Source organism: Carlito syrichta, unplaced genomic scaffold (assembly GCF_000164805.1).
Source record: "Carlito syrichta isolate Samal-C Ts95f unplaced genomic scaffold, Tarsius_syrichta-2.0.1 Scaffold308816, whole genome shotgun sequence".
Classification (NCBI taxonomy): domain Eukaryota; kingdom Metazoa; phylum Chordata; class Mammalia; order Primates; family Tarsiidae; genus Carlito; species Carlito syrichta.
In genome coordinates, this window is record NW_007252912.1 from 124,666 (window position 1) to 140,625 (window position 15,960).

Below are 15,960 nucleotides of genomic sequence, written 5' to 3' on the forward strand. Positions count from 1 at the left end.
TTTTTTTCATGAGTTGGAGTCTCACTCTGTCGCCCAGACTGGAATGCAGTGGCCGCTTCTGGCCACCGCAGCCTCACCTGCTGGGCTCCTGCGATCCTTCCACCTCAGCCTTCCGAGTAGCCGGAATTACAGGCATGCGCTACCACACCCAGCTGATTTTTTGATTTATTGTAGAGATGAGGTCTCGCTGCCCAGGCGGGTCTCGAACCCGCGGGCTCGGGCAATCCACTCACCTCAGCCTCCCAAAGGCGCGGGATTACAGGCTGAGCCACCGAGCCCGGCTGCCAATTCCTTTTTTTAAAATTGTTTTTATTTTTTAATTTTTATTATTAAAATGTGGGGTACAATTCAGGGTTAGGTATACAAACGTTGATCATGCAGGTACCCTTGTTGATAAGGTATGCCCCTCCCTCCCCTAGCAGTTTCCCTCAACTGCAATTCCACCACCCTCCCCTGACTAATCCTTTTTTTATAGTATCTCATGTTCTTTCTTAACTGTCCCATTTCCACTTAAGCTGATTTTTTTTTTTTTTTATTGAGTTGGAGTTTCACTCTGTCAGCCAGGCTGGAGTGGCCACATCAGCGTCGTTACCCAGGATGTGAAATCAGCTACAGCACTTTTCACCACCCCAGGGCCACCCCAGCGTGGACCTGCTGGTCTCCAGCAATCCTTCCACCTCAGCCTTCCAAGTAGCCGGAACTAAAGGCACATGCTATCACGCCTGGCTAATTTTTAAATTTATTTTAGAGATGAGGTCTCGCCAAGTTGCCCAGGCTGTTCTCAAACCTGTGGTCTCAGGCAATCCACTTGCCTTGGCCTCCCAAAGTGCTAGGATTACAGGCTGAGCCACCTAGCCCGGCTGATTTTTTTCCTTCTTAATCATTTTGTAAAAATAACCAATAGGTAGCAATAACACAGTGATGAACTTGAGCATGTATTTTACTAATACAACTATTATACAAATTATTTTGAGATACCTTAACTATTCTCACTGGCTTGTTATAATTTGATGTGATCTAATTCAACTAGAGAGATTTTTTTTTTTTGGAGTAGTTAACATTCTTAGTCTAAAAAAAGTTACAACGACAATTTGAATTAATTTTTTGTTTTTTTTTGAGTTGGAGTCTCACTCTGTTGCCCAGACTGGAGTGCAGTAGCCGCTCCCGGCCACCACAGCCTCGACCTGCTGGGCTCCGGCGATCCTTCCACCTCAGCCTTCCGAGTAGCTGGAATTACAGGCACGTGCTACCACAGCTGGCGAATTTTTTGATTTATTGTAGAGATGAGGTCTCGCCTGCCCAGGCGGGTCTCGAAACCGCGGGCTCAGGCAATCCACTCACCTCAGCCTCCCAAAGGCGTGGGATTACAGGCTGAGCCACCGAGCCTGACTTGAATTAAATTTTTATCTGTTATGATTCATTAAATAAATTACAATTAGAGTAATTAGCAAGAATATCTGTAGAAAATTTGTCTAGTAATGGAGAAAAACAAAATTAAACAACCTGAACAGGAGTAATGGAGCATCTCAGAATTTCATTTTGTGGTTTGTCTGAGAAAGTGCTGTGCCTGGTTTCACGTCCTGGGTGAATCTTCCCTAATGCTCATTTTTGCCTTTAAAAGGAAGACTGGACCGGAAACCAGTAATTTTCCTTAGGTAAAGGATTAAAATTGTGGTATCCAAAAGCAGGCAATGCTTTTCACTGCTGCCAGTATGCTATTGCTGCAGCATTCTGGAATCTTGCCAGCCAGAGACATTGGGAACAAAAAAGGAAAGGAATCTGGTGTAATATTTTGGCATGTTTTTCTTCTGGTCATGTTTTAAGGACTTTGGTTTCTTTATTACTTATGGAGAAGTAGAAAAATTGACATTGTGCCTTTGGAATGAAGACAAAAATATTTTCATAAGAGTATAGATTTCTAATGAATCCAACATTGAAAATATACCCCTTCGTTTTTAGCCAGTTTGGTACAAATAAATAATTTTGGTAATTTAAAAGGTTAAATGTTTCAGAATTGACTGTAATTAAGTAAATGTGATGAAAAATAGAATTAGCATAAAATATTAAATTTCATTTGTGTTCTAAGCTGATACATGGCCATCTTTGACCTTTTACACTTATTTCTTTCTTTCTTGTTTTTTTTTTTTGAGTTGGAGTCTCACTCTGTCTTCCAGACTGGAGTGCAGTGGCCGCTCCCGGGCACCGCAACCTCGACCCGCTGGGCTCCGGCGATCCCTCTGCCTCAGCCTTCCAAGTAGCCGGAATTGCAGGCGCGCGCTACCACGCCCAGCTAGTTTTTTGATTTATTATAGAGATGAAGTCTTGCTTGCCCAGGCGGGTCTCGAACCTGTGGGTTCAGGCAATCCACTCACCTCAGCCTCCCAAAGGCGCGGGATTACAGGCTGAGCCACCGAGCCCGGCTACACTTGTTTCAGCAATGATTGTTACTAGTCTAAAAAGGTGTTTAGTTATTTAATAGAATAGTACAGACAATGAACAAAAATGTACCCATAAATAATTGCATATTTTTGTAAAGCTCCCTGTGGCTATAAATGAGTATTTCACATATATGAAGATTTTCTAAATATTTTAATGTTCTTTTGTTATAGTCTAATGAATTTATAATGTCCCTTTAGAATTTATGGTTTACTTTCTAAAATCAAAATTACAAAATAATTAATTTATATACATTCAGATCACATACTTAATGGTGTTGAAATCCATGCTCATTTGAAAACATAAGGACCAGCCGGGCTTGGTGGCTCAGCCCGTAATCCCGCGCCTTCGGAAGCTGAGGTGAGTGGATTGCCTGAGCCCGCGGGTTCGAGACCTGCCTAGGCAACTTGGCGAGACCTCATCTCCACAATAAATAAATAAATAAATTAGCCAGGTGTGGTAGTGCACGCCTGTAGTTCCAGCTACTCGGAAGGCTGAGGCGGAAGGATCGCCGTAGCCCAGTGGGTCGAGGCTGCAGTGGTCAGGAGTGGCCACTGCACTCCAGTCTGGGCGACAGAGTGAGACTCCAACCAAAAAAAAAGAAAAGAAAGAAAACATAAGGACCTTATAAATTTCAGATGTTAAATTTAACCACAAACCAAGTTAAAAGATAGGGGGATATCTCTTGGCAGCATATCAAGTCGTATTATAGTACATTAACTCCAAATTATTATTATTATTATTATTATTTTTTTATTTTATTTTTTTTGAGTCAGAATCTCACTCCGTCGCCCAGACTGGAGTACAGCGGCCGCTCCCAGCCACGGCAGCCTCGACCTGCTGGGCTCCGGCGATCCTTCCACCTCAACCTTCCAGTAGCTGGAACTACAGGCGCGTGCTACCACGCCCGGCTAGTTTTTTGATTTATTGTAGAGATGAAGTCTCGCCAAGTTGCCCAGGCGAGTCTCGAACTCTTGGGCTCAGGCAATCCACTCACCTCAGCCTCCCAAAGCGTGGGATTACAGGCTGAGGCACCGAGCCCAGCTCCAAATTATTTTAATAAGCAATCAAATGCCAACTTGAGGCAAAATAATACATCTCACTTTGTTCTATAAATATTTATTATGAAACGGATTGATATTTTCTTAAAATAGGAATATAAGCAAATTCAGTTTAAAAATTTCATTTGAAACGCACGGAAGGAAAGCTGAAATTATTTGTTTCTTTTCAAAATTTTATAGGTGTTATATGTACAAATTATTATGCTTGAAATAATTTATTGAAATTCTGTTTCTTTTGTCAATAGCAATTTCGTCATGAAAACCTGGTCAATCTGATTGACGTTTTTAGACAGAAAAAGAAAATTCATTTGGTTTTTGAATTTATTGACCACACAATATTAGATGAATTGCAGCATTATTGTCATGGACTAGAGAGTAAACGGCTTAGAAAATACCTCTTCCAGATTCTTCGAGCAATTGAATATCTTCACAATAATAATGTAAGTACTTCAGAGTAAGTCAAACTGTAGGATGAATATGAATTGTAAGTGCCCTTTAAACATTGTTTCATTTTTTTGAAGGTTGCTAACATTCTTTTTCTATACAATTTAATAGACATGCTGAAAATGGAGATGGAGGGCACTACCTTACAATTTAGCTGCAGAACCAAAAAACATTTGTTGAGCATACAATAATTGTAACTATAGGGCAGACTGCATATGGGTTGCTAAAGTCAGTATCAATATTCTGTTTAGAGGTCAAGTACAATAGCTTATGCCTGTAATTCCAACACTCTGGGAGGCCAAGGTAGGAAGATCACTTAAGGCCGGGAATTCTGGGCAACATAGTGAGGCCCCGTCTCTTCAAAAAGTGTTTAGAAATCAGCGGAGCATGGTGGTAAGCACCTGTACTCCCAGTTACTGGAAGGCTGAGGTGCAAGAATCGCTTGAGCCCAGGTGTTTAAGGTTGCAATGAGATATGCTCATACCTGTGTACTCCAGGCTTGGCAACAGAGAGACCCTGTCTCTAATAATAATAATAGGAATCAACAGATATAATAAGGGGAATAATAATAATTAGAGGAATCAATAGTCAACTAAGACACATTTTATTAGAAAAAGCACATTAAGACATTGAAAGAGCTGTGGCTTAAAGGAAAGTTTCTCAAATGAAGAGAGAGTTGGAGTTAGGAACTGGAAATTAGGCCAGGAAATAGCAAGTCTAGTGGGTATGGCTTTAGGGGAAGAAAGGAGAAATAAAGTGACTGAGAGGTGTAGGGTCTTGTTTAACCTATGAGAAAATCAAGAAAGAGAAAAGACCAACTCTTCTGATTTTCAGTATTGACTTGAGCATTGCTTAATAAGCGTTTAGCTCAGGTTTGTAGGGAGCTTCTTTTGTTCTCAGCAAGGCTCTACTTTCTGGAAAATTGAGTATCTTTTCAGTAAAAGCCTCAAAAACAGTTTTATTTAGTAGATGATATAGGCACAACTATATTTCCCAGGGTTTTTCCTTTTTTTTTTTTTTTTAGTTCATGTCTTTCATTAACTCATACACAATTACTTGTCTTCTGGTTTGTTGAAGCAGTAAGTCAGACAACATTTGCCACAGTAATGTCTGTCAAAGTGGCTGGCCATAAAAACTCCAGCACCACATTCATCTGAAGGGCACTCTTGATGAAGGCGACTAATTATTCCATTCTCATCCACCTTATAGTACTTCAGGACAGCCAGCTTAACCTTCTTTCTCTTATGAGTATTCTTCTTGGGAGTCATATAAGACTTCTTCCTTTCCTTAGCACCACCACAAAGTCTCAACACAAGATGAAGAGTAGACTCCTTTTGAATGTTGTAGTCAGACAATGTACATCCATCTTCCAGTTGCTTGCCAGCAAAAATTGGTCTTTGCTGATCAGGAGGAATTCCTTCCTTATCCTGGATCTTGGTCTTTACATTTTCTATTGTATATGAGGGTTCATCCTCGAGAGTGAAGGCCTTCTCTGTAAGTGTTTACACGAAAATCTGCATCTTGGTGGTGGTCCCACCTCAGATGGCAGATCAAAAAGCCCCAGAGTTTTTCAAATCAGAAATCTTAATTTGAAATTGTCTGACTTGCTAATAATACATCTCATTTTGTGGCTTTGAAAAATATGATTGTGCCAAGGTGAGAGGATTGCCTGAGTCCACGGGTTCAAGACCAGTCTGGGCAATTTGGCAAGACCTCATCTCTACAATAAATCTAAAAATTAGCCAGGCATGGTGGCATGTGCCTGTAGTTCTAGGTACTTGGGAGGCAGAGGTGGAAGGATTGCTTGAGCCCACCAGGTTGAGGCTGTAGTGGTGGGGAGTGTGCCACTGCACTCCAGCCTGGGTGACAGAGTAGACTCCAACTCAAAAAAGAAAGAAAGAAATAAAAGAAAAGAAAGAAAAAAAAATATGATTTCAATGGCAACTGGAATTCAGAGTTTCCATGGCAGTTGGATCCATGGGGAGGCAATATAATGTGACAGAGCAGACGTGTACTCTCTTTGGAATCAGACTATCCTGGGTTTTCAGCACAAAGTTTTTTTATGAAAAAACGTGCAATTTGTGCAGTGCACAACTTGTGCAACCAAAGGTGGCAGCCCCATGACTATGACCTTGGAAAAGTTATCTAACCTCTATGAGCCTCATTTTCCTCATTTGTAAAATGATACTCTAGTACCTCATGGGTTTGGGGTTTTTATTTTATTTTATTTTATTTTTAGTTTTTTTTTGAGTTGGAGTCTCACTCCGTCACCCAAACTGGAGTGCAGTGGCCGCTCCTGGCCACCGTAGCCTCGACCTGCTGGGCTCCGGTGATCCTTCTGCCTCAGCCTTCCAAGTAGCTGGAACTACAGGCACGCACTACCATGCCCAGGTCATTTTGATTTATTGTAGAGATGAGGTCTCACAAAGTTGCCCAGGCGGGTCTCGAACCCGCGGGCTCGGGCAATTCACTCACACCTCAGCCTCCCAAAGGCGCAGGATTATAGGCTGAGCCACCTAGCCCGGCTGGGTTTTTATTTTTTAAATATTTTTCTTCAGATACTAGCTGCACATCCAAAAAAAAGTGAACCCACAGGCTGCTATTACTCATGAGTTTAGTAATTTTATTATTCATTCCTTCTGCATCACCTACTCCTACTTGATGCCCAGCCAGGACTTGTCTGCCTACTCAATGCTCCAAGCAGTGGTTAGGGAGAGGAAATGGCTCAGCAGTGAAATCCAAACTCCTTACCAGGCTTTCTAAAGCCCTACCTTCCTCCCAGCTTCCACCTGCCGGGCTCTCTGGCTTTTTTTTAAAAACAGAGATCTTACTATGTTGCCCAGGTTGGAATGCAGTGGCTATTCACAGGCACAATTATAGCACACTGCAACCTCAGACTCCTGGCCTTAAGTGATCCTTCTACATCAGCTCCCAGGTAGCTGGGTCTACAGGTGTATACCACCATGCATGGCACCTCACAGATTTTTTTAAAGATTAAATTAGGTAGTAGGTGTAAGGCATTTTCTTTTTAATTTTTATTTTTTTTAAAGATGTGGGCCAGATGCAGTGGCTCACGCCTATAATCCTAGTACTTTGGGAGACTGAGGTGAGGATTGCCTGAGCCCTGGGATCAAGACTAGCCTGGGCATCTTGGCAAGACGTCATCTCTATTAAAAAAGTTAGCTGGGCATAGTGGCACATGCCTGTGGTTTCAGCTACTTGGAAGGTGGAAACAGAAGGATTGCCTGAGCCCAGCAGGTTGAGGCTGCGGTGGCCATGAGCATGCCACTGCACTCCAGCCTGGGCAACAGAGTGAGATTCCAACTAAAATAATAATAATAATAATAAAAATAAAGATGTGGGGTACAATTCAGGATTAGGTATACAAGTGGTCATCATATAGGTAAAGTGTAAAGCATTTAAACTGTGTTAGGTGCATTTTAACTGCTCAGTAAATAGTGCTGGTGGGAACCAAAAATAGTTGTTATGTATGTATCTGTTTAGAGCCTTGTCTATGATAGACTCTAAAAATGCTTTCTAGCCGGGCTCGGTGGCTCAGCCTGTAATCCCGCGCCTTTGGGAGGCTGAGGTGTGTGGATTGCCTGAGCCCGTGGGTTCAAGACCCGCCTGGGCAACTTGGCTAGACCTTATCTCTACTGTAAATCAAAAAATAAGCCAGGCGTGGTAGCACATGCCTATAGTTCCAGCTACTTAGAAGGCTGAGGCGGAAGGATCACTGGAGCCCAGCAGGTCGAGGCTGCGGTGGCTGGGAGCGGCCACTGCACTCCAGTCTGGGTGACAGAGTGAGACTCCAACTCAAAAAAAAAAAAGAAACTATGGTTGAAGAAGTAAAAATGGATCACTCTCCCAAGAATGGAAGGAAAAATGAAAGGTAGTTTTCATTAGTCACCAATTATGGAATAGTATATGTAGAGAGCTGGAGGGTAGCAGAGGAGAAGCCTAGGCAGAACTACCTACCATCTTTTATTCTCCTGTTTTATCTAGAACTTGGGGTAAAATTGTCTCTGTCCCTCACCTTACAGAATGTTGTAAGGTTAATTACCTTTGAGAATTAAGCAGGCACGAATGAAGTGGCTCTTAGATTAGATATTATTATGCCTATTATCTGAGCTTGGGTCATGATGATTTAAGATTATCTTCGTTTTGACAAAAATCAAGGAAACCTTTATTTTCTTAATATCTCTAAATTTCAGATGATTGGTTTTTTGTATAACTAAAATGTCTGAAATATTGTCTACCATCATAGCCCATTTTTAAAAAGATAAGAATTTATGAAGTCAAATATACTTCATTACTGGAAAAAGCTTTTATTTTTAAAGTTTTTTAAATTTAATTTAATTTTTTTTTTGAGTTGGAGTCTCACTCTGTCACCCAGGCTGGAGTGCAGTGGCTGCTCCTGGCCACCACAGCCTCGACCTGCTAGGCTCCAGCGATCCTTCCGCCTCAGCCTTCCGAGTAGCTGGAACTACAGGCGCGCACTACCACACCCAGCTCATTTTGATTTAATGTAGAGATGAGGTCTCGCCAAGTTGCCCAGGCAGGTCTCGAACCCGTGGGCTCAGGCAATCCACTCACCTCAGCCTCCCAAAGGTGCGGGATTACAGGCTGAGCCACCGATCCCAGCTTTTTTTTTTTTTTTTTAAATGGGATCTCTCTTGCTATGGTGCCCAGGCTTATCTCAAACTCCTGGGTTCAGGTAATCCTCCTACCTCAGCCTCCTGAGTAGCTGGGACTACAGGCACATATCACCACACCCAACAGAAAAAGCTTTTTGTTTCCCAAAGTATTATTTACTTTCTTTTATTTAATAATGAAAACATTTTCTTTTTTTATATTGGCTTTTAGGCAACTCAAATAAAATTTAATGTTTAACTGGAATAATGGGCACATTATAGGAACCCTGTGTGTCTTTCTCATTTTAGTTGTTTTTATAATTTAAAATTTTGTTCCAGTTCATATTAAAACCTCTTCAAATTCATAATGGCCTTAAAAATCATTTTGAAAGCAGTCAGAGTGTAAATGCAAATATTTGGCCACTTTTGGGGAAGAATATTATTCCTTCCCTCACTCATTTATTCAACAAATACTTATTGAGCATTTACTGATAACCAATTTTGTTTTTTAGTAGGGGTTGTGGGTGAAGCCTTGAGTAAAAGAATTGGTTCATACTTTTATAGAGCTTGTTAGATTTTTATCTAACTTTTAGTAAATTGTATGATTTATGAATAATTCTGGTTACCTAAGGACTGTCAAACTTCCTTAGCCCCACTCCCACCCCCTACTCCACAAAGCCCTACTTCCCTACATTTAGTCCACCTTTGCATATTTCTTAAACTTTGCTTTTGGATTTAAACTCCTACACTTCCAAACAAGGGATTATTTATTATTATATAAATATCTAACAGTTGTTAATATTTTACTATATACGAAGGGGGACCCCAAAAACCTGAAATTTATTTATAAAAATTGTGTATTTATTCTTACATGTTTAAACTCCAGTTACCTTCAATGTACCTCCATTTGATGCCATACACCTTTCGGACACTTTTCCCACTACTCAGAACAGTTTTTGATGCCTTTTAGTGCTTCTGCCGTTTTTTGTTTCACTTCTTCCACATTGACAAAACATTTCCCTTTGAGGACTTTCTTCATCTGGGGAAACAAAAAACAGTTACTTGGGGCAAGATTGGGTGAATAGGGAGGTTGGGGCATGGGAATCATGTCTTTTTTTTGGTAAAAAAAAATTGCTGAACACTCAGCGTGGTGTGGGCAGGTGTGATTTTAAATCACTCCATGAAATGGGCAAACATGTTGAAAGAATCCAAAAAAATTCACTGAAGCCAAACACAGTCTTTCAAAACAATGCTAACTGGTACAATGATATCAGTGGGTTGCTTTTGTGTGTGTGTGTGTTGGAGTCTCACTCTGTCGCCCAGACTGGAGTGTCGTGGCCGCTCCTGGCCACCGCAGCCTCAACGTGCTGGGCTCCGGTGATCCTTCTGCCTCAGCCTTCCAAGTAGCTGGAACTACAGGCGCATGCTACCACACTCGGCTAATTTTTGATTTATTGTATAGATGAGGTCTCGCCAAGTTGCCCAGGCGGTTCTCAAACCCTTGGGCTCAGGCAATCCACTCACCTCAGCCTCCCAAAGCACTGGGATTACAGGCTGAGCCACCGAGCCCAGCTATCAATGGGTTCTTAGACCACATATCTAGTAGAGAAAGACTGTACCATAAGGAGCCTGCCCTCCAAAAAGATAACTACCGGTTTTTTGTGTCTCCCCCCCCCCCCTGCTTTGTATGCTTCATCTATTTTGTTTTCTAAAGTAATTTAAAGTACATTATAGACCAAGCATGGTGGCTCATGCATGGGATGAGTTCATTGGCTCATTCCAGCACATTGGGAAGCCAAGGCAGGAGAACTGCTTGAACCCAGGAGGTCAAAGCTGCAGTGAGCCATGATTGAGACACTGTACTCCAGCCTAGGTGAGAGAGTGAGACCCTGTCTCTTAAAAACAACAACAGCAAAAACAAACTTTAGTGCATCCAAGGACACTATCTGAAAATGAAAATTACAACCCACAAAATGAGAGAAAATATTTGCAAATCATATATCTGATAAACAGTATCTAGAATATATACTCAATAGTAAAATATAGATAATCCAATTTAATTTATTTTTATTTATGTATTTATGTTTTTCAGTCAGAGTCTCACTCTGCCATCCAGGCTGGAGTACAGTGGCATGCTCAAGGTCCCTGCAGCCTCCACCTGCTGGGCTGAGGCAATCCTTCTGCCTCAACCTTTCTAGTAGCTGGAACCACAGGCATGTGTCACCACACCCAGCTAATTTTTTGATTTACTGTAGAGATGAAGTCTCGCCATGTTTTCCAGCTCATACCCATGGGCTCAGGCAATCCTCTCTCCTTGGCCTCCCAAAGTGTTGGGACTACAGGCATGAGCCACCATGCCTGGCTACAAATAATAACCCAATTGAAAAGCGTATAAAGGTTTTCTTTCTCCTACAATCCCTTATATCCTTCCTTTCCACCTTGGGTCTGGCAGAATGGCGCCCACAAAGAAGGATGGCAAGAAGGGTTGTTTTACCATTAATGAGGTGATGACCCAGGAATATACCATCAACACTCACAAAGCACATTCATGGAGTGAACTTGAGGAAGCGTGCTCCTCGGGCACTCAAAGAGATAAAAAAAAATTGCCATAAAAGAGATGGAGACTCCAGATGTATGCAGTGATACCAGGTTCAACAACACTGTCTGGGCCAAAGGCGTAAGGAATGTCCCACACCGTATCTGTGTACAGCTATCCAGAAAACGTAATGAGGATGAAGACTCCCCAAACAAGCTGTACACTTTGGTCACCCAGGGACCTGTTACCACTTTCAAAAATCTATAGACGGTCAATATGGATGAGAACTAATCACTGATGGTCAAGTACATCAAATAAAGTTATAAAAATGCAAAAAAGGTATACAAACAACTTGAGTAAACATTTTTCCAAGGAAGATATACAAATGGCTGATAGAACATGGAATGATGCTCAACATCCTTAGTCATATGGAAATGCAAATCAAAATCACAATGAGATAACACTTCACACCCACCAGTATACTTGTGATTTTAAAAAGCAGTCAATCTCAAATGTTGGTAAGGAAGTAAAGAAATTGGAACTCTCCTATGATGCTCGTGATAATGTAGAATGGTGCAGCTGTTATGGAAAACAGTTTGACATTAACTAAAAAAGATAAATGGGCAACCCTAGCAGGACCCCTCCCACTGCTGGGAGCTTTTCTATCCTCTAATAAATTCCAACTTATTAAAAAAAAAAGTTAAACATAGAATTACCACATACCTCAGCAATTCTGCTCTGGGGTATCACCCAAGAGAATTGAAAACATATGTTTAAGCCGGGCTCGGTGGCTCAGCCTGTAATCACGTGCCTTGGGAGGCTGAGGTGAGTGGATTGCCTGAGCCCGCGGGTTCGAGACCCACCTGGGTAACTTGGTGAGACCTTGTCTCTACAATAAATCAAAAAATTAACCGGGCGTAGTAGCATGCGCCTGTAGTTCCAGCTACTCAGAAGGCTGAGGCGGAAGGATCGCCGAAGTCCAGCAGGTTGAGGCTGCGGTGGCCAGGAGTGGCTACTGCACTCCAGTCTGGGTGACAGAGTGAGACTCCAACTCAAAAAAAAAAAGAAAACATATGTTTATACAAAAACCTGCACAGGAATACGCACAGCAGCATTATTCATAGCCAAAAAGTGGAAATAACTGATGTCAGCTGATAAATGAATAAACAAAACAAGATATATCCATGTAATGGAATATTATCCATACAAAAAAGTAATGAAGCATTGATGCATGCTACAACATGAATGAATCTTGAAGACATGATGTTACATGATATTAAGTCAGATTTACTAGGCCACATATTGTTCCTTTTAAGTAAAGTCACCAGAATGGGCAATTCATATTTGCATATCTTCTTTGGTAAACCATCTTTTGAAGTCCTTTGCCTATTTTTATTTTATTTTATTTTTTTAAGTTGGAGTCTCATTCTGTCGCCCATGCTGGAATGCAGTAGCACACTCACAGCCATCTCAGCGTTGATCTGCTGGACTCTGGTGATGCTTCCACCTCAGCCTTCCAAGTAGCTGGAACTACAGGCGCATGCTATCATGTCTGACTAATTTTTTTTCTTTTTCTTTTTCTTTTTTTTTTAATTGTAGAGAAGAGTTCTCACCAAGTTGCCTGGGCTAGTCTTGAACCTGTGGGCTCAGGCAATCCACTCGCCTCAGCCTCCCAAAGTGCTAGGATTACAGTCTGAGCCACTGAGCCCAGCCCCTTTGCCTATTTTTAAATCAGGTTACTTGTCCTGTTATCACTGAGTTATATTTTATATAGTCTAGATGCTAGATTCTTATCAGGATATGACTTACAATTATTTTATCCTGTTCTGTGGGTTGTATTTTGCTTTCTTGATTGTGTCCTTTTCTATTTGGTTCTTTTTATAATTTCTTTCTCTTTATTTATATCCTTTATTTGGTGAGACATTGTGTTTATATTTTCTTTTAGTTCTTTGGACGTAGTTTTCTTTTACTATTTTCTTTTTTTTGAGTTGGAGTCTCACTCTGTTGCCCAGGCTGGAGTGCAGTGGTACACTCACAGCCATCGCATGGGCTTAGGCGATCCTTCTGCCTCAGCCTTCCAAGTAGCTGGAACCACAGGTGTGTGCTACCATCCCTGGCTAATTTTTTGATTTATTGTAGAGACAAGGTCTCACCAAGTTGCCCAGGTTGGTCTTGAACCCCCAGACTCAGACAATCCTCTTGCCTTGGCCTCCCAAAGTGCTGGGATTACAGGCTGATCCACCACGCCCGGCCGACATAGTTTTCTTTAGTTCTTTGAACATATTTAAAATACCTGATTTAAAGTCTTTGTCTAGCAAGTCCAATGTCTGGGCTTCTTCAGAGAAATTTTTTATTGAGTACTTTTTTTCCTGTTTATAGGCCATACTTGTTTATTTGCATGCTTTGTGAGTTTTTGTTGAAAATAGGATATTTTAAACACTATAATGTGGCAACTGGAAATCAGTGTTTTCTCTCTTAGAGTTTGCTGCTGTGGCTGTTTGTTTACTTTTCTGAAATGTTCTGTGAAGTCTGTATTCTTTGTCATATGTGACCACTGAAATCTGCTGAGCTTAGTGGTCAGCTAATGAGTGGACAGAGATTTTCTTAAATGCCCGAGAAAAATAAATCTCTCAGCCTTTACTGAGAGGCTGTCTATGTGTGTTGGGATATGCCTTCAATGCAGAGGCAAGTGGTTTAAAATTCTGTTTTAACCTTAACTTCCTGCCTTAGCCTTAACTAAGGTAGACTCAAAGTCAGCCAGAAGTGAGAGCTTAAGACCATCTCTGGTATTTCTTGGACACACCTCTGCTCATACATGTGACCTTCTAGAATCTCAGGGATATACTGGAGTTTTTCAAAGTTTCCCTTGGACATCTCACACCCATCTTTAAAAAAAAATTTTGGTCAGCTTGTTGTTGGCACTGTTATGGCTGCCTCAGGTCACTGTGATATTATTTAGTAGCTGATGATTATTTCTGACAAAGGCCACAGGGGAAAGGTTGTTTACCTAATCAAATTCTGAGTTGGGTCAAATAAGACAAGTCTTTTAGTGGAATTTTCCGGGAAATGCACAGGTCAGATAATGATAGTTTCTTGGGAATAAGGCTTTAGAGGAGCTATAGCTCAGTTCTGCTCCCTCCAGTGGCTGCTAGGCCACTGGTTTTCATCATGACTGTGGAGCTATAGATTCTTAAGACTACTAGGAGCTGTGAAGAGAGGAATAGAAATACAAGTTAAGAATCCTAAGAGGCCGGGCATGGTAGCTCACGCCTATAATCCCAGCACATTGGGAGGTCAAGGTGAGAGAATTGCCTGAACCTATGCATTCGAGACCAGCCTGGGCAACTTGGTGAGACCTCATCTCTACAATAAATCAGAAAATTAGCTGGGTGAGGTGGCGCATGCCTGTGGTTCCAGTTACTTGGGAGGCTGAGGCAGAGGATCGCCTGAGCCCAGTAGGTCAAGGGTGCGGTGGCCGTGAGCATGCTACTGCACTCCAGCCTGGGCCACAGAGTGAGAATCTGACTCAAAAAAGAGAATACTATGAAGCTCAAAGCTTGCTGTTCTTACTGAGATTTGGCAGCTTTTTTTTTTTTTTTTTTTTTTTTTGAGTTGGTGTCTCACTCTGTCACCCAGACTGGAGTGCAATGGCCGCTCCCGGCCACCGCAGCCTCGACCTGCTGGGCTCTGGCGATCCTTCCACCTCAGCCTTCCAAGTAGCCGGAATTACAGGCATGTGCTATCATACCCGGCTGATTAGCATTTTTTTTAAAAGAAATATACTCTGAATTGTTGCAAACCTTTGATTAGTTTCCAGATTTCTGAAAAGGTTGATTTTGACAATTTCCCACAATGTTCTCATTGCTTTTATGGAGGAAAGCATTTTTGAAGGTCCATAATCTGCCACTCCTGCTGACATCACCTTCTTGAGTCTCTATCACACTGCCTTCACATAACTCTTTTTGTGTATTTGTTTACTTGCTTATAATCTGTCTTCCTTATCAGACCATTGGGACTTTGCTTTATTCATTGCCTAGGATAGTATTTTCAATAGAATAGGCTATCAACTTATATTTATTAAAAGAATGAATTGAATTAATGGGTGATAACAAAAAGTCAGAGGTGTTATTGAGACCTACCATGTATAGATACTTATATAGAAAAGGAACATCTCATTATAAGTTTGTTACATCTTCCTAAAACAGTAGTCAAAGTGTTTGGATGACTCATAAAATATTAAATAATATTTGGGATACAAAATAAGTAGAAAGAGATTTTATAATTGAGAAAATAGGCTTAGGCAGATGATGTAGTAAGTGTAGATGATAAATGCCAAGTTTTGTGGCACAGGCAATGTAGTAGTACAGCATGTGATGGGCGAGAAAATCTTTTGGACAATTTTTGATAAATACTGGTGATAATGATATTCCCAAAATGGCCTGCCATTATCCTCATCCACATGGAGCTAAGGATTTCTTTTTTTAATGGATAAGGTCTCACTCTGTCACCCAGGCTGGAGTGTCATGGTGTGATCATAGCTCTCGGCAGCCTTGAACTCCTGGGCTCAAGTGATTCTCCCATCTCAGCCTTCCAAAATGCTGGAATTACAGGTCTGAATCACCTCACTTGCTCCCCGCTTTTGTTTCAGTTTAGATAGGAGGAATAAGTTCAAGAGATCTATCATACAAAATGGTGACTATAGTTAATAACAGTGAATTATATTCTTAAAAATTGTTGAGTGTTCTCACCACAAAAAAAATGATAAATATACGTGGTAATACATATGTTAATTAGCTTGATTTAGCCATCCCACAAAGTATACGTTCAGATTTCAAAACAACATGTACAT

The 15,960-nt window shown here is 41.2% G+C and overlaps 1 protein-coding gene and 2 pseudogenes across 4 annotated transcripts in view; 2 read left to right on the plus strand and 1 right to left on the minus strand.

Moving 5' to 3' along the window:
* The window catches only part of CDKL3 (cyclin dependent kinase like 3), a 128,741-nt gene that overhangs the window by 4,271 nt on the left and 108,510 nt on the right, over positions 1-15,960 (plus strand). For all 3 annotated transcript variants that reach the window (XM_021716434.1, XM_008065867.2, XM_008065868.1), the window contains exon 2: positions 3,743-3,937. In XM_021716434.1, coding sequence (XP_021572109.1) covers positions 3,743-3,937 — 195 coding nt within the window. The remainder of the gene's footprint in view (positions 1-3,742; positions 3,938-15,960) is intronic.
* Positions 4,962-5,461, minus strand: LOC103268311 (annotated as a pseudogene). The gene has a single exon (XR_002482407.1). The product of XR_002482407.1 is annotated as a ubiquitin-40S ribosomal protein S27a pseudogene (transcript).
* LOC110596349 lies at positions 11,008-11,402 on the plus strand (annotated as a pseudogene).